This window comes from Poromitra crassiceps, assembly GCF_964638095.1.
Source record: "Poromitra crassiceps genome assembly, contig: HAP1_SCAFFOLD_532, whole genome shotgun sequence".
Taxonomy (NCBI): Eukaryota; Metazoa; Chordata; class Actinopteri; order Beryciformes; family Melamphaidae; genus Poromitra; species Poromitra crassiceps.
In genome coordinates this window covers 1-25,034 of record NW_028151876.1, presented here as the reverse complement: position 1 = coordinate 25,034, position 25,034 = coordinate 1, and the positions used below count along the sequence as shown (strand labels likewise).

The following is a 25,034-nucleotide window of genomic DNA, read 5'->3' as shown; positions in this document are numbered from 1 at the left end:
CGTAACTTGAGTGCTCCAGCATTGGCCTAGTGAAATCCCCGTAATTCAAAGAACTTTGAACATTAAAACATGAGCAAAGATATCGGAAAGAAAGGGGATAAATCCCAAAGAGTAAAGGGTGCTAGTACTCGATCGCAGAAGAATGGTAATACGGCGGAGAATGGAAATAGCTCGGACGATGAAGTACAAAGAGAAAATGGCGGCCCGGGGGAGACTGGAGAAGAAAGAGAGACTTCTGCCCTCACTCTCGATTCTATCCGTAAAATAATGGGTGAAGTTATGTCAAAGGGGATGTCTGAACTCCAATCAGAGGTAAAGAAAGAACTCGGTGAATTCCGTTTCAGTCTCCGTGAAGACATGAAAAAGCAAATGGAGGAGCTAACGTCCGACATTAACCTGAAACTACAAGACGCGACCGGGCAAATCCAGGGAGCAGTCGAACGCATGGGCGAGATGGAAGACAGAATGGTGGACGCGGAAAAGTGGGATATAGATGTCAAGGATACCCTCGTCCAGCTACTTAATAACCAGCGGGCGCTGCAAGATAAAGTCACCGACCTGGAGGGCCGCTCCAGGCGTAATAACATTCGGATTTTTGGGATACCAGAAAACGCAGAGGGTACGTCTGTCATCAACATGGTTGAAAACTTGATAAAGACAGAGCTGGGATTCACACCAGGTCCCGGACAGACGGCTGATTTGGGTATTGAAAGGGCCCACAGATCGCTTGCCCCACAGCCCCCACCGGGAAAACCACCGCGCTCTGTTGTGGTGCGTTTTCTAAAATTCACAGTCAAGGAGAAAATCTTGAGTGCGGCCTGGAAGAAGAAAGATACTCTCTTTCAAAACAAACGTGTGTACTTTGACCACGACTATGCGGAGGAAGTCCAGAAGAAAAGAAAGGAGTACATCCCGATAAAGAAGAAACTGAAGGAAAAAGGCATCCGCTTCCAAACCCCATTAACCCGGATGCGCGTCCATTTCAACAGCGGGATTGCCACATACAGCAGCGCAGCGCAAGCAGCGGAGGATTTGACCAAACGCGGATTCGTCCTTGATGAGCCCCTTCGCCACAACGCGACTTCAAGCATAACAGAAGAAATCCTGCAGAATCTCATGCCATGGAACCCCGCAGGCAGACGGGAGAGTAGAAAGCGTCAGCAACAAATCCGAGAGAGGCTGAACGTAGATCAGTGAGGTATCACCACCCACCCACAAGCATGACCCGAGTAAGTTTAACGGCTCTCTTGTGATTGCGCTGTGAGGAGACAAGCCCCCCCCCCCCCCCCCCCTACTCAAGTTACAGCAGCAAGGCCAATGTTTGTTTGCTTACTGCTGAAGAGCGAGCCACACACCCCACTTCCTTTTCCCTTTCTTGATTGAGGGGCCCCACCCAGTGGCCTGTTCCCCTTACTACCAAAGGTGTATTCTACCCTTTGTGATGGGAGTCAACCCTGTTAGTGTTCACTGTAGTTCCTGCAGTTTCTGTGTAATACTTGTGTGTGTGTTTTATTTTTTTCTTGAGGTCAGGAGTTGGATGTCAACACAATGTTCTTGGAGTGGACTGAATGCATGGTTTGTACTATAACATACTTTCTTTGAATGTAAACGGGCTAAACAACCCAATTAAGAGGAGCAAAATAATAGCAAAAATGAAAAGAGAGAAGGTAGACATTGCTTTTTGGCAGGAATCACATCTGTCTCGACCTGAGCATGAAAAACTAAAAAAACTGGGTTACAAAAATACTTTTTTTTCTTCTTACAAAAATGGCAAAAAGAGGGGAGTGGCCATTCTTATTTCAAATTCTCTTAAGTTTGAACTCATCTCAGAAATAAAAGATAAAGATGGCAGATTTGTTCTTGTCAAGGGTAAACTAGAAAATAAGGAGGTTACCCTATTGAATGTGTATGTACCCCCCCCTGTAACTGATGTAGATTTTCTTAAAAAGGTGTTTGATTTGATAGCCTCAGAGACTTATGGTGTCCTTATCTGCGCAGGAGATTTCAACTTGCTCCTCCATCCTAGACAAGATACAACTACTCAGACTAGAAACAGGAGCCCTGTAGAGAGACGAGTCATCAGAATGCTTCAGGACCTAGGGTTAATAGATGTGTGGCGAGACACACATAAATCAGAACTAGATTACACCTTCTACTCAAACAGGCATAATGCCTACTCTAGAATCGATTATTTCTTTATGTACAATAGAGACATGCACAGAGTAAAGAACTGTAAAATAGGTCAGAGGGACGTCTCAGACCACTCGGGGGTGTACCTATCGATAGAATTAGAATATAAACAGAAAAACACAATATGGAGGTTAAACGCTGGCATGTTAAACAACCAAGCGTTCATAGCTGAAATGTCCACACGCCTAGATTTATATATGACCGAAAATGATACGGGTGATGTCGACCCAATCATACTTTGGGATGTGGCTAAGGCAGTCCTCAGAGGATCCATTATAGCTAGGACTTCACTCCTTAAGAAACTTAAAAACATGAAGCTACTCGATCTACAAAAACAACTTAGAAACTTGGAACAGACTCACAGTAAAAGTAAGGACCCCTCCATTCTATCTCAAATGAAACCAATCAGACAGGAAATTGATAAAATACTTAGTGAAGAAATAGAGAAGAAATTAAGATTCATGAAACAGAGGTTTTACGAAGCAGGCCCAAAGGCTGCGAAACTACTGGCTTGGAGACTTCGAAAACAAGAAGCAGATAGAACAATTCATAAAATCAAAGAGCCCCGTACCAATAAAATGACCAGTACATGTGAGGGCATTCAGAAAGCCTTTGAAAACTATTATAAATCCCTTTACACACGAGTAGACAAAACTGACCGACACACAATTGAACATTTTTTAGACTCATTAGATCTTCCTTCAATTGGTGAAGAACACAATAAAGTATTAACCTCCAGAATCACCTTAGAAGAAATCGATAGGGCAATTTCAAACCTTAACTCTAATAAATCGCCAGGCACTGATGGCTTCCCCCCCGAGTGGTACAGGGCCATGAGAAACAAACTACTCCCCCTACTAGACACCTGTTTTAATCATGTTTTGAAAGAAGGTACTGCACCTCCATCCTGGAGGGAGGCTTTTATATCGGTCATTCCAAAGGAGGGGAAAGACAGGACTGACTGTTCAGGGTATAGACCTATCAGTGTTCTTAACACTGACTGCAAACTCTATGCCTCCATACTAACTAAACGGATGGAGGTGGTGATGCCTCTCTTAATAGACGAAGACCAGACAGGTTTTATAAGAGATCGGCAGACACATGACAACATCCGGAGAACCCTCCACACTATTCACCAAATTAAGAAAGACAAAACATGCTCAATTTTGCTTAGTTTAGATGCGGAAAAGGCTTTTGATTCTGTTGGGTGGGAATTTTTATTTTTAGTTATGAACAGATTCGGATTTAGTAAGGAATTCATACTCTCAATACAAGCACTCTACACATCCCCGACAGCACGGATCAAGGTCAATGGTAGCCTATCAAACCCTATAAACATACAAAGGGGCTGCAGACAGGGTTGTCCGGCTAGTCCCCTCCTCTTCAATTTTTTCATAGAACCGCTGGCCCAATTAATCAGGCAGGAATCAACCTTAGAAGGTATCTACATAAATGGGAAAGAATATAAAATATCTCTGTATGCGGACGACGTATTGATCACAGTCAGGGAACCTGGCTCCAGTGTACCACTGCTGATGAACATTCTGAAAGCATATGGACAATACTCTGGGTATGTCATTAACATGCATAAAACACAGGCCCTATTATTTAATTATACCCCCACACAAGAACTTAAAGATAGATATAATTTTAATTGGCACTCCCCACATATAAAATATTTAGGTGTACTTATACCAAAAGAACTATCATCACTAAACGACATTAACTATAATTATATTAATAAAAAAATATATGATGACCTCAACAGATGGGACCACCTCCCACTTGAACTGGGTAACAGAATTAGAACGGTGAAGATGAATATCCTACCACGTCTACTATACTTATTTCTGGCTCTTCCAGTGGAGATTTCCCCCAAACAATTTAGAGAATGGAACAGACATATATCACGTTTTATTTGGAACAATAAGAAACCTAGGGTGAAATATACGACACTTCAACTACCAAAGGAGAGGGGGGGGCTTGCCCTTCCATGTTTGATGGACTACTATTTATCAGCCCAGCTGAGACCCTTAGTAGGCTGGTGCAATCCCACATATGTGGCAAAATGGAAAAACATTGAAACCTCTCTAGTAGAGACTCCAATTCAATCACTACTCGGCCACCCTAACACGATAGGGGAACTGACACTGGCTTCAAACCCATGGGTTAACCTCTCACTTAAAGTGTGGAGGCAAGTGGTCAAGAGATTTCGGATTCAAAGAGAGATTAAGTTACTCAGCTGGCCAGCATACGACCCGGGTTTTGCACCAGCCTCTATGGACTCCAGATACAAAAGATGGTCTCAAAATGGAATAACAGCACTCTGTGGAATAGTGGTGAACGGGGAAATATATAGTTTCCAAAACCTGTACCAGAAATATGACTTAGACCCCAAATCAGACTTTTTTAGATACCTTCAGCTTCGCAGTTACTTCTGGACTAACATTAAAGATGCAAACACCGGGGAAGTGTCAATGATAACCAGAGTATTCATGGATGCTTATAACTCAGCGAGTAGTAAGGGTATCATAAGTAAATTATATCATGGTATTCAGTCTCTGAATAAACACTCTACAGAGTACATAAAGCAAAGGTGGGAAAGGGAAATGCAAACAGATATAACAGAAATCATGTGGAGCAATGTCTGGGAAACTCAAACCACTTCCACAAACTCTTTGACATGGAGAGACTTTTGTTGGAAGAATATAATTCGCTTTTTTATCACTCCAAAACAGAAATCTAGACAAATGGGGACTCCACTGCCCTGTTGGAGATGTGGGGCAATAATGGTGGACCATGCCCACATATTTTGGTCTTGTCCTGACATTGGGCTATTCTGGAAGGAGGTGTTGAGGATAATCTCTGACACGTTGGGCTATGATGTTTGCTTTTCTTTTCCCACCTTATACCTCGGACTAGTTTCTGAGGATACCGAAAGAAATGATCTATATCTCCTGAAGATATTTCTGGCAGCTAGCAAGAAGGCCATCACGAAATGCTGGCTTCAGAAGCACCGCCCCCCGGTGGATATGTTTATAAACATTGTAGAACAACTGCACAGAATGGAGCAACTAACTTTTAGTCTGAGGTTACAAAAAGAAAAAGGGGAATCACTCTGGTACAAATGGACAGTTTTCCTAACTCATAGAGCGGAGATGTCTGGGCCCTCTTGAGTGGGGGACAGAACGGACGATGTGGAATATCAGCCTCTTCACTGTTTCTGCCTGGAGCCTGTCTGTGGACTGTTCTAAGACAAAGGTTGCCAGGGACGTCCTGCCGGCCCCTGGGCCAGACGTTGGACAAGCCTGTTAAGTGAAATGACTCTTGCCAGTACCCCGTTTTACATTCACTTTTTTCTTTTTGTCAAAATGTATTGTACAAAGTGATGTGCTGTGTATATTGTGACCTCTCCTGACCTCCTGTTACATGTCTGTTACATATCTTTGCAAAAATGATGTAAAAAAAAAAGTATAAAAAAAAAAAAAGAATCCTACTGAACTTCATACCTGGCTAGATTTGACATCCAAACTCGGCACGGCAGCAATGAAAGTAACAGCGTGAGATTAGCAAAGCGTTGCCAGCAGCCGCACGATCCAGCAAGGATCCAGCAAAGTGGGGAACAGATCAGTGAGTGAGAGGCTGCCCTATTTAAACGGACCGCCTTGTTGTGAGAATGACTGTGATTGGAGAATTGGTTAAACGGTGAACCAAACAGAGGCTGTCAGCTGGTACAGCTGGGGCGTAGACTATGACATCATGTCTTGAATGAACTAACGCAGGCTTCATTTATGAAAGAGAGTGAGAGTGTTATCTCTTGTAGGATTGCTCTGTCTCTCCTCTGGTATTGTTGTAAAGCAGGTGAGAGAGGAAAAGTCATCTCTTTTTGAATGAGGCCACCTAGGCAAACACCGCTTCCCCTCCTGTGATAGGACAGAGAGCGAGGCTTCCCCTCCTGTGATAGGACAGAGAGCGAGGCTTCCCCTCCTGTGATAGGACAGAGAGCGAGGAGTAGGTGTGGTTACTGACGTCCCAGAGAGGAGGGGGGAGAGTGCGAGCCGGAATCTCACTTCTTTCAGAGTGAGCCCACGTGGGGAGAAACGGAAAGGTTGAGTCTTTCGCGTCCTCACAAGTTATAGGCCAATCAGGAGGCTTGCTTTTGTCTGAGGTTTTCTGCTGTAAAACCTTTGAGGCCCTCTCGGCCTCCCATCCAGGGTGAAGCCGAGTGTGGAGCTGCCGGCCCGGGTCTCTTACAGGAAGTCACACCAAGCTTTAACACACACACACACACACACACACACACACACACACACACACACACACACACACACACAGCTTTGTGATGTTGTATTAAAGGCGCGAGTCTCTTTCACAGCTTTATTATTATTATAAAGCTGTGGTCCAGCGGGAAACGTTTTATTTAATTATTTTCCTGTTTTAGACTCAAAAAGTGTTTTAGACAAACCAGCTTTCTGAACGGCACCAGCCCCATCTGGAGAATTGGGCTTTGGAGCCGAAGCCGTTAATGTTTGTACACTATTAAAAAACACATTACACTTTATCTCTGATATCTTAGTTTTAAGAGGGAGGGGGTTTATAGTGTTTTTATTACCCGGCGGGTGATATTAGGCTTTATATCAAATTCCACTGCTATCTGATATTTGAGCTGCTTGGCTGGTGGTGAGGACCGGGGAGAAGGAGATGGGATAGCGGGGACACTGAGCTGCTCCATCCTCTTCATCTGAGCAGGACTCAGCGGGACTGGAGCTGGAGCTGCAGAGGAGGAAGAAGCCCTCTTCTTTCCCCCGGCACACCTCCTTCTTGAGGGCGATGGCACCGGTCTTGCTCCCTCTCCCTCCATGGCGGTGAGGTGGAGCTCATCCCGAGCCGCCTGTGTGGACGGGCCAAATAAGCCGGCTGGGGTTATCGGCCCTTCCACCAGCGTTTGGTGCTGTTGTGGCAGGATGGAGCTCTCGAGTCAAATGTTCCTCTGGATCTGAGTTGTCCAAGCCATGGTGCAGGAGGAAGTTACTGTTGACGCCTGGGCCAACTGCATGATAGCCGTAAGAGATGCCACCACCTCTCCCACCAGCTGGGCGGGGACCTCGCTGCTCCAGTCTTGCAGGGAATCGGCGGAGGAGGCCAGGACGATTATGTTGTTCTGGGCAGCCCGAGTTTGAGTGGCGCTCTTGTGTGCTTTATCCGAGAGCCGTAGGAAAACAGCGTCTCTCTCCAGCGGCGGGGTGGGTTTTCTTTGTTGTAGAAGGAGGTGCCAGGCAGGAGCACGGGGACCAGGCTGTCTTGAAGTGGAGCCCAGTGGAGAGTGGTTCCCCTCCTGGAAAAGAACTCCACTCTGCTCACAAGCTCAGCGTGTGGAAGCTCTCTGCAATGCAGGCAGGCGAAGTCAGAGGATGACAAACCCCTCCTCCAGGTTCATGTCGGTGGCTTGTAGGAGGCACTCATGGGCAAACACAGATGCTAGGCCTGAAGCCAGAGTTCGGGCGCTTCGGCCTGGCACCCGCGCCGCCCGGAGCTGCTGTTCTTCTCAGTAGTCATCTTGCTGGTGAAGAAATGTTGGGAGCAGATCGATGTGCGCGCCTGCCTTATATACCCCACATGCTGCCCTCAAGGGGAGCGATGTGCAAGGGGGCGTGGCCATGGTTGGTGACACCAAGTAGAAAATATCTTTAGTCATCGCTGACGCAAGGGATTACTATCCTATAGAGACACTGCAAAACACGTCATCATTCAGAAGCCATGCCCAAGACGGGGGAAAATACAAGGAAGCACTGCCTGACGACTACTGTGTTGTTTTCTGCTATTTGAGAAGTCGAAAAAGTAAAGTGTTGAAGTAGAATAGTGGCCTCGTGCGGTAGTAGTGGTCACTCGCACTTTATTAGTCTTATGTTTATAATTACTGTTTCTTTTATGGGGTGGTAAATCTAATATGTAAGGGGATGCAACATATCTTTATAAGTAGTTATTATTTTGATTAATGGTGTGGTCATATTTAATACTGTGTAACGGTGGGGTGTGTATTTGTTTACGTTTAATGGTACGTCAGGTTTCCTCTGTTGCGCATGCGTCGACCGGCTGATCCTCATATGTGATTTCGTTGTCGTTCTGAGTGGTATGCGGAGCTGGTAAGAGAAAAGCTGTGATAAATAATATTATTACCTGTATGTTGCTACCATTAACGTGATCGGATATGTGTCTTATACACTCGATACCATTACCATGTCGTTAATGTTGCTGGTGTCTGTGTATTTGTGTTTTACAGTCGATTACCTGCTGGCAACCGAACTGGTTTACTGTACACAGTGTAGCATAGCATATAGCCTGTATGAATGAATGTGTGTGTGAAATAAACGGTAAAAGACAGTATCGAGTTTGCTTGAGTAATTCACCGTCATCCAGTCAAGAACGCACCCCGTGCGGAGGGAGATTATTGTGTCAAAGTAGTTGGTGCAGTAAAAACCGTACAGTAATCGACACTAAGCCAGTCCCCGTGAAGGAGAAGCGGAGGAAGGACGGTGTCAACACAGGCGAGCGTCGCAAGCTAGCGCCGAGGCGGACCAGGCGGAGCATCCCAAGCCAACGCTGAGACCAGCGAGAGGAGCGCCCGGCCCCTCTACGACGCTACTGGATCGATCAAGCCATCGGTGGGAGTATCTGTGGATATTGCTTGTGCAGCCGAGTGACTTTGTGGTGTATGTTTAGGCGATCGGTATAGAATAAGCCGATCGTCGCAAAATTGACTGTGCTAACTTGCAAACTGTTAGCTAGCCGCTAGCTAACGTTGACCGGAAGTGACTTGCCGTCGGCTAAACCGGAAGTTCGGAAGCCGCCGTGTTAGGTGTGTCATCGTTGCCGTGGCGACAAGCACAACATCAACAAAGACAAGCAGTATGGAAGAGTGGAAGAAGAAGCGTTCCCACTCACAGGGAGTTTTCAATAGGAGAGCAAATGCTGTTGCTTTCAACTATGAGCATTTAACAGAGCAACAGCTTGCATCTGAACTGAAAGCATTAAAGGATGATTATGATGAGCTATGTAATGTCAGTTTTGATTACATTGCTGTCATGGAAGAGGAGGAAACAGAAGCTTATGCGGGGGATATAGCAGCAGTGGAGAAAAAGCTGATTGACTGCCGCAAGAAGTATGTTGAAACTGATCTAAACCTCAAAAAGGCAGTGTGGCTGCGTGTAACAGACCTGTTTAACAGTCTAAAAGACGATCTCAAGCAGAGTTTTGATCTGGCCGAGTCGTACAAGAAGCAAGTAATGACTTATGAACAGTATGTTTCGGTGCGCACTACATTGGAGAGCAGAGTCGAAGCACAAGAGGAGTTTGTGCGGGACTGGGCCGACTACATCCCTGAAGGGGAGTTGACTAACCTCAGGAACAGCTACAAAGAAAACAAGGAGAAAAGAAAAGTGACTATGGCTGCGTTGTCTGACCACCTGCGCAAAAGTGAGGAGCGCGGTGGTGTTTGTGGTGAGAGCGGTGGAGAGGCGACCACCGCTATTAAACTCAGCAGTCCTGTGGACAGTGATGGTGGACAGAGTGTGAGCGTAGTCACGCCCACTATTCAAACCGGCGCAGGCAACGGCGGAGCACCGGATGGTAATGTTAACTCACCTGAGGGAGAGCAAAAAGTGGGCGCACCGCCGGGCTCTCCTCAGCTTCCATCGCCAGACCAATTCCCACTGCGGTCCTTGGGCTTGAAGTTTGAGTCCGAGTCCTTTGGATCACAGCAGCAGCGAGGGGCGCATGCTGTGCCACCAGACGGCGCGCGGCGAGCACACGCGCCAACCTACAGTCCTAGGATTGCGCTCGCACCCATTAGCCTGCCGAAATTCACCGGTGACAGGAGGTGCTACTGGCGCTGGAAAGGTAATTGGAGCACCCTCCAAGCATTAGCTGAACCCACAGGCTCACCTGAGTGTATGCTATTTCACCTACTGGACAGCATCAGTGACTTGGTGAAAAAAGAGCATAGACTGTCTTATTGCCGTGATGCTGGTGAAGTATTCCGGGTCCTGGAGGACCGCTACGGGGACGTTTCACAAATAGCGGACGACATCGTATTGGAACTACAGGAATTACCAGCTGTGCGCAACAACCAACCAAGAGAGGCGTTGCAGTTGATTCAAGCTGTAGAAAGAGCACTGTTGGACCTTATAGACTTGGGTTGTGAGGACGCTATAAAAAATCAGCTGGTGATCCGGTCACTTGAAAGTAAGCTGCCGGACAGTATGAAGGAGAGGTGGCTTTTGTACCGGTGCGACGCTGCTAACAATGTCAACCCACGCAATCGGTTTGACAAACTATGGCGCTTCCTGAGGGACCAGAAGACTGTCCTGGTGCAGCTAGAGCAGCTACAGTCCAGCCGACGGTCGAGCTTCGCCAGGGCGGGTGATGCACAACCCCGCGAAAAGCCAAGAGAAAGACCGGGGGACAGACTGCAGGAGAGGCGTTCATCTACCAGGGCCACGGCGAGCGAGACCAAGGGAGAATCACAGCGGGGTCCTTGTACCGTGTGTGGTGAAGAGGGACATACTGGACGTTTGTACCGCTGTAAGACATTTAAAAAGGCCAACCCGTCAGAGAGGAGGGCCCAAGTAAAAAAGGCAAGAGCTTGCCTGAGATGCTTGGATCTCCATGGAAGTGACGGGCCGTGCAAAAATAACTTTCTGTGCCGCAAAGACGAATGTAAGAAGGGCGACGCCCCTGCAGATCACCACTTTTTCCTGTGCCTTAAATCACCAGTCAAAAGAGACACTGCCAGGGAGGAGACTAAGGGGGAGAACAGGAGAGAATCCCGTGGTCCGACTGAAGAGCAGGAGGCTCTATTCGCTGGCCTCGGTCTGTCTCCAGGGCAGCTGGAAGCTGTTCGTAAGGCCTGCACCAATAAAGTGTCTTCGACGGTGTGTGCCGGCCAGGTGGACAATTGTGGACCGGAGGAACATCCGGTCCTCATGATGTTGCTGGACGTTACGACCAAGAGAGGAGATTGGGTCGGAGCGTTAATTGATCTAGCCTCTGACACCAATTACATAACTCACCAGGCAGCAGAGAGGCTTGGTCTAACCGGTGAACCAATCACACTGGTTGTGTATGGTGTAGGCGGAATGGAGGCGAGAGTGGACACTAAAAGGTACTTTGTGAGCATAAAAGTAGCAACAAAGAAGGGGACGTGGCGGCTCCATGAGATGCTCTGGTCTAGACGAGATCGCCAAGATGGGCAAAGCAGTGGACTCGGAGCGTCTGGAGAGGTTCTTCCCGGGTGCTGTCAAACCGGGGGAGCTGATCCGCCCAAAAAATGTTGAGCTGCTCATCAGTACCCGAGAAGGCCGTCTTGCACCCCAGCGGATGATGCGGTGCGGAGACCTGGTGCTGTGGGACGGGCCGCTTGGCAAGACAGTCAGCGGCGTGCACCCAGAACTGTTCGAGGACTTTGAAGTGACTGCGTGTCACTCATCGACCCACTTTGCATGCTCTATGAGGGCGGAGTCCAGGAGAGTTGAGGTACTCCATGACTGCCTGGAGCTAAAGAGCAGCAAGGGGGTCGGAACCACTGCGGCGAGCAATGCTGAGGTCGTGAAGTGGCTGCAGTGGGACAGCATTGGTGCCGCTTGCGACCCCATGTGCGGTGGTTGCCGTTGTGGACAGTGTGCCCCTGGGGGAAAGGAGATGACTCTTGCTGATGAGAGAGAGTTAGAAATCATCAGAGGAGGACTGACCTTCAAGGTGAGCGACGCTCACAGTGACAAGCCCCACTGGGACGCCAGGTACCCCTGGAGAGAGAACCCTGCTACCCTGCCCAACACCGCAAAGCTGTCGAGGCGACGTTCCTGAGATCAGAGAGGCGCCTCGAAAAAGACCCGGTGTGGAAGGGAGCCTACACCAGGCAGGTGCACGACATGGTTGCCAGGGGGGCCGCGGTCAAGCTAACCAGGACTGTGTTGGACAATTGGAGCGGAGCTGTGTGGTGGGTGAACCACCTGACAGCACCTAACCCACACTCTGTCTCCACACCGGTCAGGCTTGTCTGGGACAGCAGCCAGGAGTTTAGGGGTGTGAGCCTAAATTCCATTCTGCTGAAGGGCCCGGACGTCCTGAACCCCATCCGGGCGGTGTTGCTTCGTTTCCGAGAGGGGCTACATGCGGCGATCGGTGACGTAGCCAAGATGTATAACTCGGTGTGGCTGGAGGAGCAGGAGGTGCACGTCCACCGATTCCTGTGGAGAGACTCTCCGGCCGAGGACATCGAGGACTATGCCGTGGTGCGGGTTAACATGGGCGATAAGCCAGCTGGCTGCATCGCCCAGGTAGCCATGCGTGAAACCGCCCATCTGCCGCAGTTTACCCACATGGTGGAGGAGAGAAGCGTGATCGTGGACAACGCCTACGTGGACGACCTCCTTGTGTCCCACAACGACCCCCAGAGACTGAGCGAGATCCTAGTGGGGGTCGAAGCCATACTCGCAACCGGGGGGTTTTACCTGAAACCCTGGGTGCGGTCTGGCCAAGGTGGGAGGCAGGGTGTTGTCCCCGCTAAACCAGAGACTATCGTGTTGCCTAACCAACTTCGAGCAGAAGACAACAAGGCTCTGGGAGTTGGTTACAACGTGAGTGAAGACAGTCTCTTTCTGATGGTGGCCATTAACTTCTCCACAAGGAAGAAGAAGATGCGCACCGAGCTCGACCTCACCGTGAAAGACATAGAGGAGAAGACACCTGATCCCCTTACCCGCCGCTCATTGCTGAGCCAGGTAGCTGGACTTTATGATCCCCTTGGCCTGGTGACGCCCCTGAAACAAAAGGGCGTCATTCTGGTCCGGAGGGCTTTTCAGGAGGCCGGGACATTGACCAAGGATACGTGGGACCAGCCGCTGTCTAATGAGCTACGCGGGAAGGCGATCAAGCTCTTCAAGGACTATGCGCGGTTGAGTACCGTCTCTTTCCCTAGGAGTATAACACCCTTGGGTTGGGAGGGTAAACCCTGGGGGATTACATTCTCCGATGGCAGCTGTGACTCCTATGGGGCGGTGCTCTACCTGCGCTGGGAGACCCCGGGCGGGGTTGAGACGCGGCTCGTGGAGTCAAAAGCCAAATTGACCCCCCTCGATCAGAAGGGCGAGGCGGTTAAGGCGGAGATCTGCGGGGCCGTCTTTGCCACGCGCCTGAAGGGACACATGCTGAAGCATGGACGTTTAGAAGTGGAAAAGTGGTATCACTTTGTGGACAGCCAGACTGTGCTGGGGGCGATCCAACGAGAGAGTTATGGGTTCCAGACCTTCTTCGCTAACCGTGTTGGTGAGATACAGAAGGCTGGACCTGTAACTGACTGGTGGTGGGTTCCCGGTCAGTATAACGTGGCCGATCTAGTCACAAGAGGATGTTCCCCTGAACAGCTTGACGGGGACTCCCTGTGGCAGAAAGGTCCCGAGTTCTTGACCAGACCAGTAAAGGAGTGGCCCATGAAATCTGCTGCAGATGTGGCCGCCGGCGCCAGGGAGATCGTGAGCAATCTACAGAGAAAAGCTTTCTCTGCCGTCGTGACAAGAGCCCAGGCAAAGAGGTCGTCAACACCAGTCGGGGCCATCGTTGGGGGAGGTGCGACTGCAGAGTCTTCTCCGGTCGGTGCCATGGGGGCCTCTCCAGGTGGTGCTCCAGGGTCGTCGTCGTCGGCCCTTGATATCTGCAGTCCGAGGAGATTTTGGGGCTCAGCTCTCGTGGGTCAGATGGACCTTTCGAGGTACGGGACCTTAACCAAACTTTGTGGGGCCGTGGGGTGGGTCCGCAGAGCCGTGCTCTCATTCACCGGGATTCGGACCGGTAAGCGAGTGCGGTGGGAGGCAGCGCTCACAGTCAAGGAGCGCGAGGCTGCGTTTCAGGACTTATGCCTCGCTGCCCAGGCAGGGGTGTCCTTCCCCACGACAACTCTCAACCGACTCGTTGTGAGCAAAGATAATGAGACGGGCCTTTTACTATGCCGCGGCCGTATCCAGACTGTGGACGAGGAGATTCCCGGGGTTCCGTTGATCCCCTACAAAGAACGCATCAGCACCCTTCTTGCCGAGGAAGCACACCGGGCCAACCATGAAGGCGTTGCCGGTACCCTCCTCCGGAGGAGAAAGAGGGCCTGGGTGTTACAAGGCCCTAGGACCGCCCGCCAAGTGGTTGACTCTTGTGTACACTGCCGGAAGCGCAGAGCCAAGCTGGGCACTCAAGTAATGGGCAGTCTTCCCCCTGCACGCACCAGACCAGCCGCGCCTTTTGAGTACACCACGCTGGACTTGTTTGGCCCGTACACGGTCAGAGATGCGGCGAGGCGGAGGGCGAAGATGAAGGTCTGGGGTGTAGTATTTAGTTGCATGGCCTCGAGAGCGGTCCATGCAGACTTGGTAGAGAACCTGTCGACTGAGGGCTTTCTCAAGACATATCAGCGATTCACCGCCTTGAGGGGTCATCCCCAGAAGCTCTGGTCCGACATGGGGACCAACTTTGTGGGGGCCAAGCCAGCGCTGGAGGATCTCTACAGCTTCCTGGCGGGCATCAACAAGGAGGATGTCCAGGGGAGAGCAGCGGCGGCCGGGACTGACTGGGCGTGGGAGTTTAGCCCTGCAGACTCGCCGCATCGGAATGGAGCAGCAGAGGCGGCTGTTCGTGTGTTGAAGAGAGCGTTGAGCAGCGTGGGTGAGGAGGGTGACCTTACCACCTTGGAGTTTCAAACCCTCCTCTACCTGGCTGCCAACCTCTCCAACGAAAGGCCGATCGGAGCAAGAGCCCAGGTTCAGGATGAGACTGTGGACGTTGTGACGCCCAACTCTTTGCTACTGGGACGAGCGGGGCCCAGTGGCGATACCGGGGGATTTGACTTCCCTACCTACCCGTTCAGTCGTCTACGGGCTGTTCAGGTGGGGGTAGACAAGTTTTGGAAGCGCTGGAGTCAATTGGCTGGCCCTCACCTTTTCGTCTGACAAAAATGGCATGCTCCGGCCAGAAATGTCGCTGTCGGGGATCTGGTCTGGGTCGCAGACCAAAACGCCCTCCGAGGTCGTTTCAAGCTGGGTCGGGTGGTGGAGGCGTGTCCGGATGACAAGGGCGTTGTCCGGGACGTCAAGGTGAAGACTTGCCATAGTCTCCCCATCAGCCTGAGCCAGGCGAAGAAGGATAAGGGACCGTGTCCTTCCTCCCTTCTCCACAGGGACGTTAGGAGACTGGTGGTGTTACTGCCAGTGGAGGAACAAGGAGGGGCCACGCTGGCTCCTCAGAGTGCCTAAGAGACACTAACAGTAGAACCAGAACTGTCCTCAGTGTGCTGTTATAGTGTGCATTTTTTCTAACCCTTTTTTCCTTCTAAGCAGCACCGTTGTGTTAATTGTTTATTGTGGCCTACTTGTTCAATGACCAGTAGCCCAGGTGGGAGGTGTGTTGTTTTCTGCTATTTGAGAAGTCGAAAAAGTAAAGTGTTGAAGTAGAATAGTGGCCTCGTGCGGTAGTAGTGGTCACTCGCACTTTATTAGTCTTATGTTTATAATTACTGTTTCTTTTATGGGGTGGTAAATCTAATATGTAAGGGGATGCAACATATCTTTATAAGTAGTTATTATTTTGATTAATGGTGTGGTCATATTTAATACTGTGTAACGGTGGGGTGTGTATTTGTTTACGTTTAATGGTACGTCAGGTTTCCTCTGTTGCGCATGCGTCGACCGGCTGATCCTCATATCTGATTTCGTTGTCGTTCTGAGTGGTATGCGGAGCTGGTAAGAGAAAAGCTGTGATAAATAATATTATTACCTGTATGTTGCTACCATTAACGTGATCGGATATGTGTCTTATACACTCGATACCATTACCATGTCGTTAATGTTGCTGGTGTCTGTGTATTTGTGTTTTACAGTCGATTACCTGCTGGCAACCGAACTGGTTTACTGTACACAGTGTAGCATAGCATATAGCCTGTATGAATGAATGTGTGTGTGAAATAAACGGTAAAAGACAGTATCGAGTTTGCTTGAGTAATTCACCGTCATCCAGTCAAGAACGCACCCCGTGCGGAGGGAGATTATTGTGTCAAAGTAGTTGGTGCAGTAAAAACCGTACAACTACAGCTGGCAAAACAAACCGGGGCGAACGGAGGAACTCTCATCAGATATAAATAGTTTTGCGGGGTTTTACAGGGATTCGGACAGTTTTCTTTTTAGATACTGTCAAAAGATTATTTCACTACACTTCCTCCAACGGAGAGGGAAAGGTACATCGAGAAAATGAACTCAGTTGGCCTTGAGCAGTGTCCCTTTTCATTGCCCAAACAACGCTGGATAAACGATCCCACACAGTGGCCTGAAGTGAAATACTATGACATGAGCTTTTAGGCATGTTTAAATGAATGAAAATAACGCTGGTGTAACATCAGACAGATGGCATCAGATGCGCTGGCGTTCTCCTACAGTATGTCACGTAGTTGCACACAAAGATCATATATATGGAAGATGAACACTCCAACTTACTTCCTTGACAGCTAATTCCACATTTTCTTCTCGTGAATGCTCAATGGCTTCCTTGTTTTGCTCGGGAGTACAAAAAAACTTTAATTGGCGATTTTTTACATTTGTTGTGTGCGCAGCCCACCACACAATAGCCCTGAAAGTCTGTACAGATTTTATATATATATATATATATATATATATATATATATATATATATATATATATATATATATATATATATATATATATACACATTATATACATATACATTGTGCTTATGTGTGTATGATTTGTGTGTGGGCCACCCATCACAAAGGGCCACTGTGGGGCCACCTTTGTGAAATCTGCCTGACTGAACATGCATTTGTGTTGCTTACTCAGTGTGGGTCCGCCCTATACGCTCACTACACAGCTTGTGTAAGGCCTCCAACACTGTAAAGGCCCCGCAAAATAATAATAATAATTGAGCAAAGGAACTTGCATTGATCAGAAGTGACAACTAATCGATCCATTGCAACACTAGTGCACAGCAATCCAGGGCCGCTGGAAGTCATTTTAAGCAGGGGGTGCTGGGAGGAAGGGACTCTCGGTGGGGCCCGCAAGGGCGTTTTTTTTAAACATTTTTTTGCCATATTTAGAGGAATATCTCATTTTAAATCAACATTAGGATACTGTTGTGATGTAATTATTCAGTATTTTCTCCTTTTCTCACTCATTCAGAGCAAAGAGGGAGATATATAGCATGATGATAATGCTCTATATCTCCCTATTTGCTCTGAATACACCAGTTAACATGACACAGACTTAACATGATAGAAATATTATCAGCAAACTTAATGACTAGACTAATTATTCTGATCTGAATGGCATATATCAAGAAACATTGACTCCTCTCTTTGCTGTATAGTGGGAGGTGCATTTTTGAGTAGGCTATTAAAATAGCATGTCAAGTTCACATTTCTTTATTGCCAGATTAAACAATTCGTATTGGTTGTTGGTTGGTTCAACACAACATGTGCGTGCATGCGCGCTTCTTCTTCTCTAGCCTACAAGCATGTAACTTCCTTGATTGTTATTGTTGAATAACCGAAGGTCGGCAGTTCGTATCCACCCCTGGGCAAGCCCTTAACATGGGTTGCTGCAAGTACCACCTACACAACGCCGTTATACAAGCATATCTGACAGGTACTCAGGCGCAAGGCTGTTGAGTGATTTAAAAACCAATCCCCCCCCAATGGGGGGTGGGGGTGTGTGTGTGTGTGAGAGAAACAATAATACTAGTGTGTTTAAAATGAGATATTCCTCTAAATATGGCTAAAAAAGATCCAAACATGCAAAAGGGAAGAGGCCCACTGAGAATGGTCCACCCCCTCTGAAATGAGAGGGTGACTCCACCCCCTGGGTGATATGTATAATTAAGATGTGTTGATATCTGTTATGTACCTTGTTATTTATTATTTATTGTATTGTTGTTTTGTTTGTGCTGGCAACCTGCCCTGGGACTGCAGATGGAAAATAGTAATTTGCTATAATCTGGTGCAAAGCATCTTTTCTCTCTGACATCAATGTTATCTCTGCACATGGCCCCTGACAAATAAACTAAAGTAAAACTAATCAGAACGTGGTCCAGAGTCCCCACGGTAATGATGCGCTGCATGTCCGGGTTGCTCCAGATGAATGATTTTTGGTTTTTCAAAGACAGAAAAGTGGATTTTATGCAATCATTTGGAAGCGGCCACTACATTTATTTAGAAGAAGAGGATGTTAGGCGTCGGATAGCGTCTTCACTTCAGGTTTCTGCTGTGGTTAAAGTGTTTAATTGTGATTAAAACAACTGTTATTATGATTATTACTATTATTATGACTAGGATTATTATCATTGTGATTATCATCATCATCATCATAGGTATATTCATTCAGCATAAAGTTATTGGTATGCTTGTTCTCAGCTCTGTTTTCATAATAACTGATTCTACATTAAATCTGTCATCACAGACTCGTTGAATGTGGACTCACAAAGACTCACTGTGAAGTCGTGGCCTCAGCTCTGAAGTCCAACCCCTCCCATCTGACAGAGCTGGACCTGAGTCAAAACACGCTGACAGATTCAGCAGTGGAGCTGTCTGCTGGACTGGAGAGTCCACACTGTCGACTGGAGACTCTGAGGTCAGACATGCTGTCAGTTCTTTGTTCATTAATAGATGTTATGAATATCATGCTGACATTTAATGTAAAGAACACAGGAGGTGGAGATGAGCACCCAGAGACTTCAGGTGAGGTGCAGACTGTCTGAAGAAGGCGTCAGGTGAAAAGATGGAGAACTGCACACTCTGTTATGCTTCTATATTTAAATCAAGTTGTGACCTGATGAAAACACACTGTGCCTTCATCAACGTCACAAAAAGTGTAGACTTTACAGCCTAACATAAGAGATAAATAAGGTTCAGCTGGTGCAACAGTTACCCTGGTCTCAATGAGGACTTGGAGCTCTCATCATACTTATAGCCATGGCCTTAGTCCTAACATGTAGCCATTGGTTCTCTCTCCTTTGATTCCCAATGCTCTTTCCTCTAAAACACTGTATTGCTCATGTGGTTTCCTCATTGGTTTTACTGTATTTTTATTGTTTTATTGCAGTAGTGTATTTGAGAATGTAGAATCCTGGCTTGCCTCTGGCCGGTGACACTTAGGAAAGACTAGGTGACAACCAAGTATAGTTTGGTGACGAGCTGGAGAGACAGTTGACGGCCGGAGAGACGGCAACCCGGTACGGGATGGGATTAGCACCCCATCTTGGCTCTCTCGTGAGGGAGAAATCCACAAACGCTACGGATTAGCCTCCTGAAAATCTGCGCAAGATCGGCGCGGCCTGGGGTCCTCCAGGCTAGAGCGAGGTGCTCGACGCAGGTAAATGACGTGCAGCGCACAGGCCCTCTTGGGGCGTCCTTGAGGCATCCCTTCAGCCTCTGGATTGCCTTTGACATAAGGGGGGTCTGGTGAGACGAAGGAGGAGCACGGCCGGGAGAAACCCACAGAGCCTAGATCCTCCATGCACCGAAGGGCCAATACTGCGGCGTAGCACTAGCTCTATTGCAGCGGATTGGGTTCTCTTTTACCCCTCCCGCGGGCAACGTTGCAGATAGAGTAGTAAGGCTGATCCGTAGCGGCTTCTGGGACGTGAGTCGGGGTCTTAATTGGCCTCGGCTGGGTCTACTGGGCGAGGGTGTATGATGTTGACAGACCCGAAACACCTTACGACCCCAGATAACATCACTGATGACACGTCCTAGCGCATGCGGCAGTAGTGTATTTGAGAATGTAGAATCCTGGCTTGCCTCTGGCCGGTGACACTTAGGAAAGACTAGGTGACAACCAAGTATAGTTTGGTGACGACCTGGAGAGACAGTTGACGGCCGGAGAGACGGCAACCCGGTACGGGATGGGATTAGCACCCCATCTTGGCTCTCTCGTGAGGGAGAAATCCACAAACGCTACGGATTAGCCTCCTGAAAATCTGCGCAAGATCGGCGCGGCCTGGGGTCCTCCAGGCTAGAGCGAGGTGCTCGACGCAGGTAAATGACGTGCAGCGCACAGGCCCTCTTGGGGCGTCCTTGAGGCATCCCTTCAGCCTCTGGATTGCCTTTGACATAAGGGGGGTCTGGTGAGACGAAGGAGGAGCACGGCCGGGAGAAACCCACAGAGCCTAGATCCTCCATGCACCGAAGGGCCAATACTGCGGCGTAGCACTAGCTCTATTGCAGCGGATTGGGTTCTCTTTTACCCCTCCCGCGGGCAACGTTGCAGATAGAGTAGTAAGGCTGATCCGTAGCGGCTTCTGGGACGTGAGTCGGGGTCTTAATTGGCCTCGGCTGGGTCTACTGGGCGAGGGTGTATGATGTTGACAGACCCGAAACACCTTACGACCCCAGATAACATCACTGATGACACGTCCTAGCGCATGCGGCAGTAGTGTATTTGAGAATGAAAAAAAAATATTGCATCTGTAGTGATGGTGTCATTTGGTTGACTTGCTACATTTTAATGTTTGTTTTCTGTATTTCTCTGTGTGTCATCACACCCTGAAGAAGGTGCAAGCCGACACGTGTTGGTGTATTTTAATGATTCAAGCCCATTCAATTTAAGCCTTTTACATTTTCAAACCTCCTTGAGTGCCTGCCATTTTTATGCCCTTTTGGTTATGAGTCTTCCTCTCCATTTGATTCATTTTCCTTTCCAAGAGCACCGGTGGTTTGAGGGACTCAAAACAATATTTTCTCTCCCCAGGATGGCGAAAGCGGCAGGTCATGCCTTCACCATCCTGGGAAAAAAGATATCGCCTACAGTTTTCGAGGCTAGCAAGCTAGGTAGCTACCAATTGTTTTCTAAGAGGCGGAGTGTTTCGGGGATGCTGCTCTAGCTGTGGTATATGCTAAATACCACAGCTGTGAACCAATCAGATTGCTTGATTTGAGAGGGCCCTTTTATAATTACTCATAGGGCTCTATCTTCCCAACGGCGGTAATTTTGCATTACCGCCCGTTTTGCGCTGGAATAGCGCCGCGCAAAGCCTTAATTGTGGGCGTGTCGGCCCGCTGCACTTCACGTCATCTCGCCGCACATCTCCGTATAGGCATGTTTATGCCCAAAAGCATTGTGGAGGTGTGGTCATGCCCATAAAACCACAGCGTCACGTCAGCAGCTTCCTCCTTCACTGAGAGTAGAGTGAGAGAGAGAAAGAGGGAGAGAGAAAATATACTATAGCCTAGATGGGGAGAGGGAAAGAGAGGGAGAGAGAGATGTGAGGCTGTCATGCATAGAAATCAAATAACGTGCTCATGCCCACCTGTGAATCACCTGTGTATTATTGCCATTTCACATGCTGAAAACAGGCTGCTGCCCAAACGTCTGTATGCTTATGCCTTTTCGGGCTCTCTTCTATCTCCGCTGCAGTAATATACTGCCTGCGTAATTACGCAGCGTACTGAGAGCCGCGATGAGTGATGCTGCTCTATTTTAAGAAGTTGAATTTCCACCAGCACACATTTTATTAATCAGCTATTTTCTATTTGTTTCTATTAATATAGGCTACAACGAATCCCACCAATTTAGTCATGTCCCCTTGGCGCACATAAAGACACATGCTTCCGTCACTGTCTGCTTGATGGCGAGAGGCACTTCAGCTGCCATCCGCGCTGTGGAGAAGCTGGTCTTACATGCGTGCCATTGCAGTGAAAGAGGTTACTGTACTGGCCGGACACATGTGTTGTGTGAAAAAATTATGCGTTTTGAATTGGATTAGGGGAACGAGGGCGCCGGGTGCTGGGGGGGGTCTCCCCCGAGAAGGTGGTATTATCACAGGAGGACAGAGGGGGTGAGGTGGGTCGTTCTTTCCCGAGGCTACTGTTGGGTTCCTCCGCTGCAGGGGGAGTGGATGAGGCCTGTCTGGACTCTGTCAGAGGAAAGAGACTCTACAGACTCTGTGTGAAAATAGTCAACAGAGACAGGCTGAGCAGCAGGCCGACACCCCGTGGAGGACCAGCCTCGGGTGGGGTCGGAGGTCAAGCCTCCATGGACCACACTGTATAAGGGGCCGTTGCCAAAATAGTCCGGGGACTTACAGTGGAGGGTACTACATGGGGCACTGCCACTCAATGCTTTTGTCTCTGTGGTGAACTCTGATGTGAACAGTGGCTGTCCTTTCTGTGGGGTGAGAGAGACAATATGTCACTGCTTCAGAGACTGTGTGAGGCTCAGGCCTCTCTTCAACATGCTGACTTCTTTCTTTAATTTTCTTGCTGCTGTTTTGACTCTTTCTGTCTTTATTTTCAGTTTCCAGTGTAGCAAGAGCAAACAGAGGATGGCCTATATAGTAAATGTCTTGTTGGGGCAGCAAAGATGGCTGTGTGTCTTAGCAGGAAGAGGAAAATAGATGCAGAAGTCTAAGTAGGCCTTGTAGTCTTGTTGAAGGCTCTGGTTAGGGTGAGAGTAACCATAGACTTTGAGAAGTACAAAAGGATGCAGGACATGGGAGTGTTTCAGAGCAGCTGGTGTCTGGGGGAAGCTGTGTGCAGGCTGGAGGGAGGAGAGCTGCTTTTTAACACACAGCTGGGATGAGGAGGGCTTGACAGTGTGTATGATTGTCCATGACTGATGTGTTATGTTTTGATTGGTGTTGTTTTGTTGGGTTTTTGGGGGGGTTCCATTGGTTCTGATTTTGTGTTTTGTGAAACTTGTTTGTCCTCTGCCATGATGTACATGTCTTAGGTAGAGGTTTCATTAAAGGTTTGATAAAACTCAAACTCTCCTGCCCTCTGCTGGTGAGTAATTACGCTGAGGAAAGACAGAGATCTGTGTCGTGCCCTTTGGGTAAAAAATAAATAAAAATAAAACTGGTAAATAGAAATGTGTTTGGCACGGGGAATTGACAACACTGAAACTCTGATTACAGGGACACAAACATCTTTTTTGCAAGTAGGCTACAATGTCCAAGTTTGTTATTTATTTGTTAACACATTGAGTGCCACAGCGCTTCAGTAAAATTGTCTGCAGCCTGTGCCAGATTCACTTCCATTCAGTTGAAAACAGCTATAGAATTTTTTCTATTAGGGCTATATTGATAGGGCTGGACTTTAATGAAACATTGAACACTCCTGCTTCTTCCAAAGAAGACATTTTGTTTCTAGACAGTTCCATTATGAAATGACAGCCTTTGAAAAAAGTGCACTTTCAAGGGTTTTCTGTCGGGTTTTTTTACTTTCCAAGATATAGTCCCTTTTATGAATACCTTTTGCACTCTAATTTCGAGCACATTCACTGACTCTGGCTGGTGTTTTCTGATGTGGTGGCGTGTGGTGTGGTTTTTGTGCAGCCTGCGTGCCCCCCCCCCCCCCCCCCCCCCCCCCCCCCTCCACCTCTGAGCTGTGGGCTCCTCCCCACATGCACAGAGTTTGTTTTCTGAGACTCGTTTTTGCCCCGGACGAATCCCAGCGCGCATCAAGGAAATGCCAAACGCGACTGAACGAAAAGGCTTGCCGTTCGGCTTCGGATGCTGGCTTTCTGGCAGGGAATCGTGTGCAGATAGATAGAAGCATAAGAGCTCAGTTGTGAGCGCGGATGCAGCCGAGCCCACTCTCCGCTGTAGACAGAGCAATATATACGGCTCTGGCTGAAGCATGCATCGGTTTCCTCTTTGATCACGTCTTTTCCTGCTTTCTCCTGTACAAAGTAAAGGATCTGAGGTGGGTGGCGCAGCTTCCGTGTCGATGTTTAAGGTGGCGCCGTGTGATCCCTTGAAGGGATTCATGCTCACTGGCTAGGTACGACCTTAAACAGCAGAATTATGGAATAATATGAATTATGATTTTAGGACGTCCACAGACGTCCTTGGCACTCCTCGTTACTTTTTTTTAGGACGTCCACAGACGTCCTTGGCACTCAATGTGTTAAGTTATGGAGGCAGGTTGCAGAGACAGAGACTCTGAGGTCAGATAGGGTTCAGTTCACCTGTGTGTGTGTGTGTGTGTGTGTGTGTGTGTGTGTGTGTGTGTGTGTGCGCGCGCGCAGCGCGCGCGCGCGTGCGTGTTTCTGTGTGTGTGTGCGTCCGCGCTTCTGTGTGTGTGCGCGTGCGTGCTTCTGTGTGTGTTTGTGTGCGTGTGTGTGTGTGTGTGCGCGCGTGCGTGCGTTCTTCTGTGTGTGCGTGTGCATGCGTGTGTGTCTGTGTGTGTGTGCGTGCATGCTTCTGTGTGTGTGCGTGCGTGCTTCTGTGCGTGTGTGTGTGTGTGTGTGTGCGTGCATGCTTCTGTGTGTGTGCGTGCGTGCTTCTGTGTGTGTGTGCTTGTGTGTGTGTGCGTGCGTGTGTGCTTATATATATATATAAATCTTTATTCAGGAGTTCACAGGGGATCCATAGAAAAACATTACATACTGACATAGAAATAAGAACATAAAAGAGGCATTTAAAAGAGAGACATTTAAAAGAATCAATGCAGATACAAGAATAGGCTCCTGCGCCAGTGGCGCCGTAGACTGGAGCTGAATCTATATGAGCTTTTGGCCGGGTCTGTTAGCTTCATTATGATGTCATTGACAGAAACATTCAGGCGACACATAAAACTGTACATTAGGTTCCTGAGAAGCGCTTTGAAGGTGGGTAACCCCAGACTAACAAATAGTGTGCTGGCACTGTGCCATCTAGGCACACGCAGGAACAGTCGCAGTGCATCATTGTATGCTACGTTTAGTCTCTGCATGGACTTGGCCTTATAGCAGTCCCACAGGTGAGCAGTATAAAGCGGAGAGCAGTACGCTCTAAATAGAGAAGCCTTGACATCATCAGAACAC

The 25,034-nt window shown here is 48.4% G+C and overlaps 1 protein-coding gene across 1 annotated transcript in view; it reads left to right on the top strand.

The window, feature by feature from the left end:
- LOC310771333 (NLR family CARD domain-containing protein 3-like) overlaps window positions 1–18,860 on the top strand; it is a gene marked incomplete at its 3' end in the record, with an annotated part of 86,021 nt that extends 67,161 nt beyond the window's left edge. The window contains exon 4 of the mRNA XM_083663968.1: window positions 18,690–18,860. Within this exon, the coding sequence (XP_083520094.1) occupies window positions 18,690–18,860 (171 nt within the window). The remainder of the gene's footprint in view (window positions 1–18,689) is intronic.
- Window positions 18,861–25,034: the final 6,174 nt, after the last annotated feature.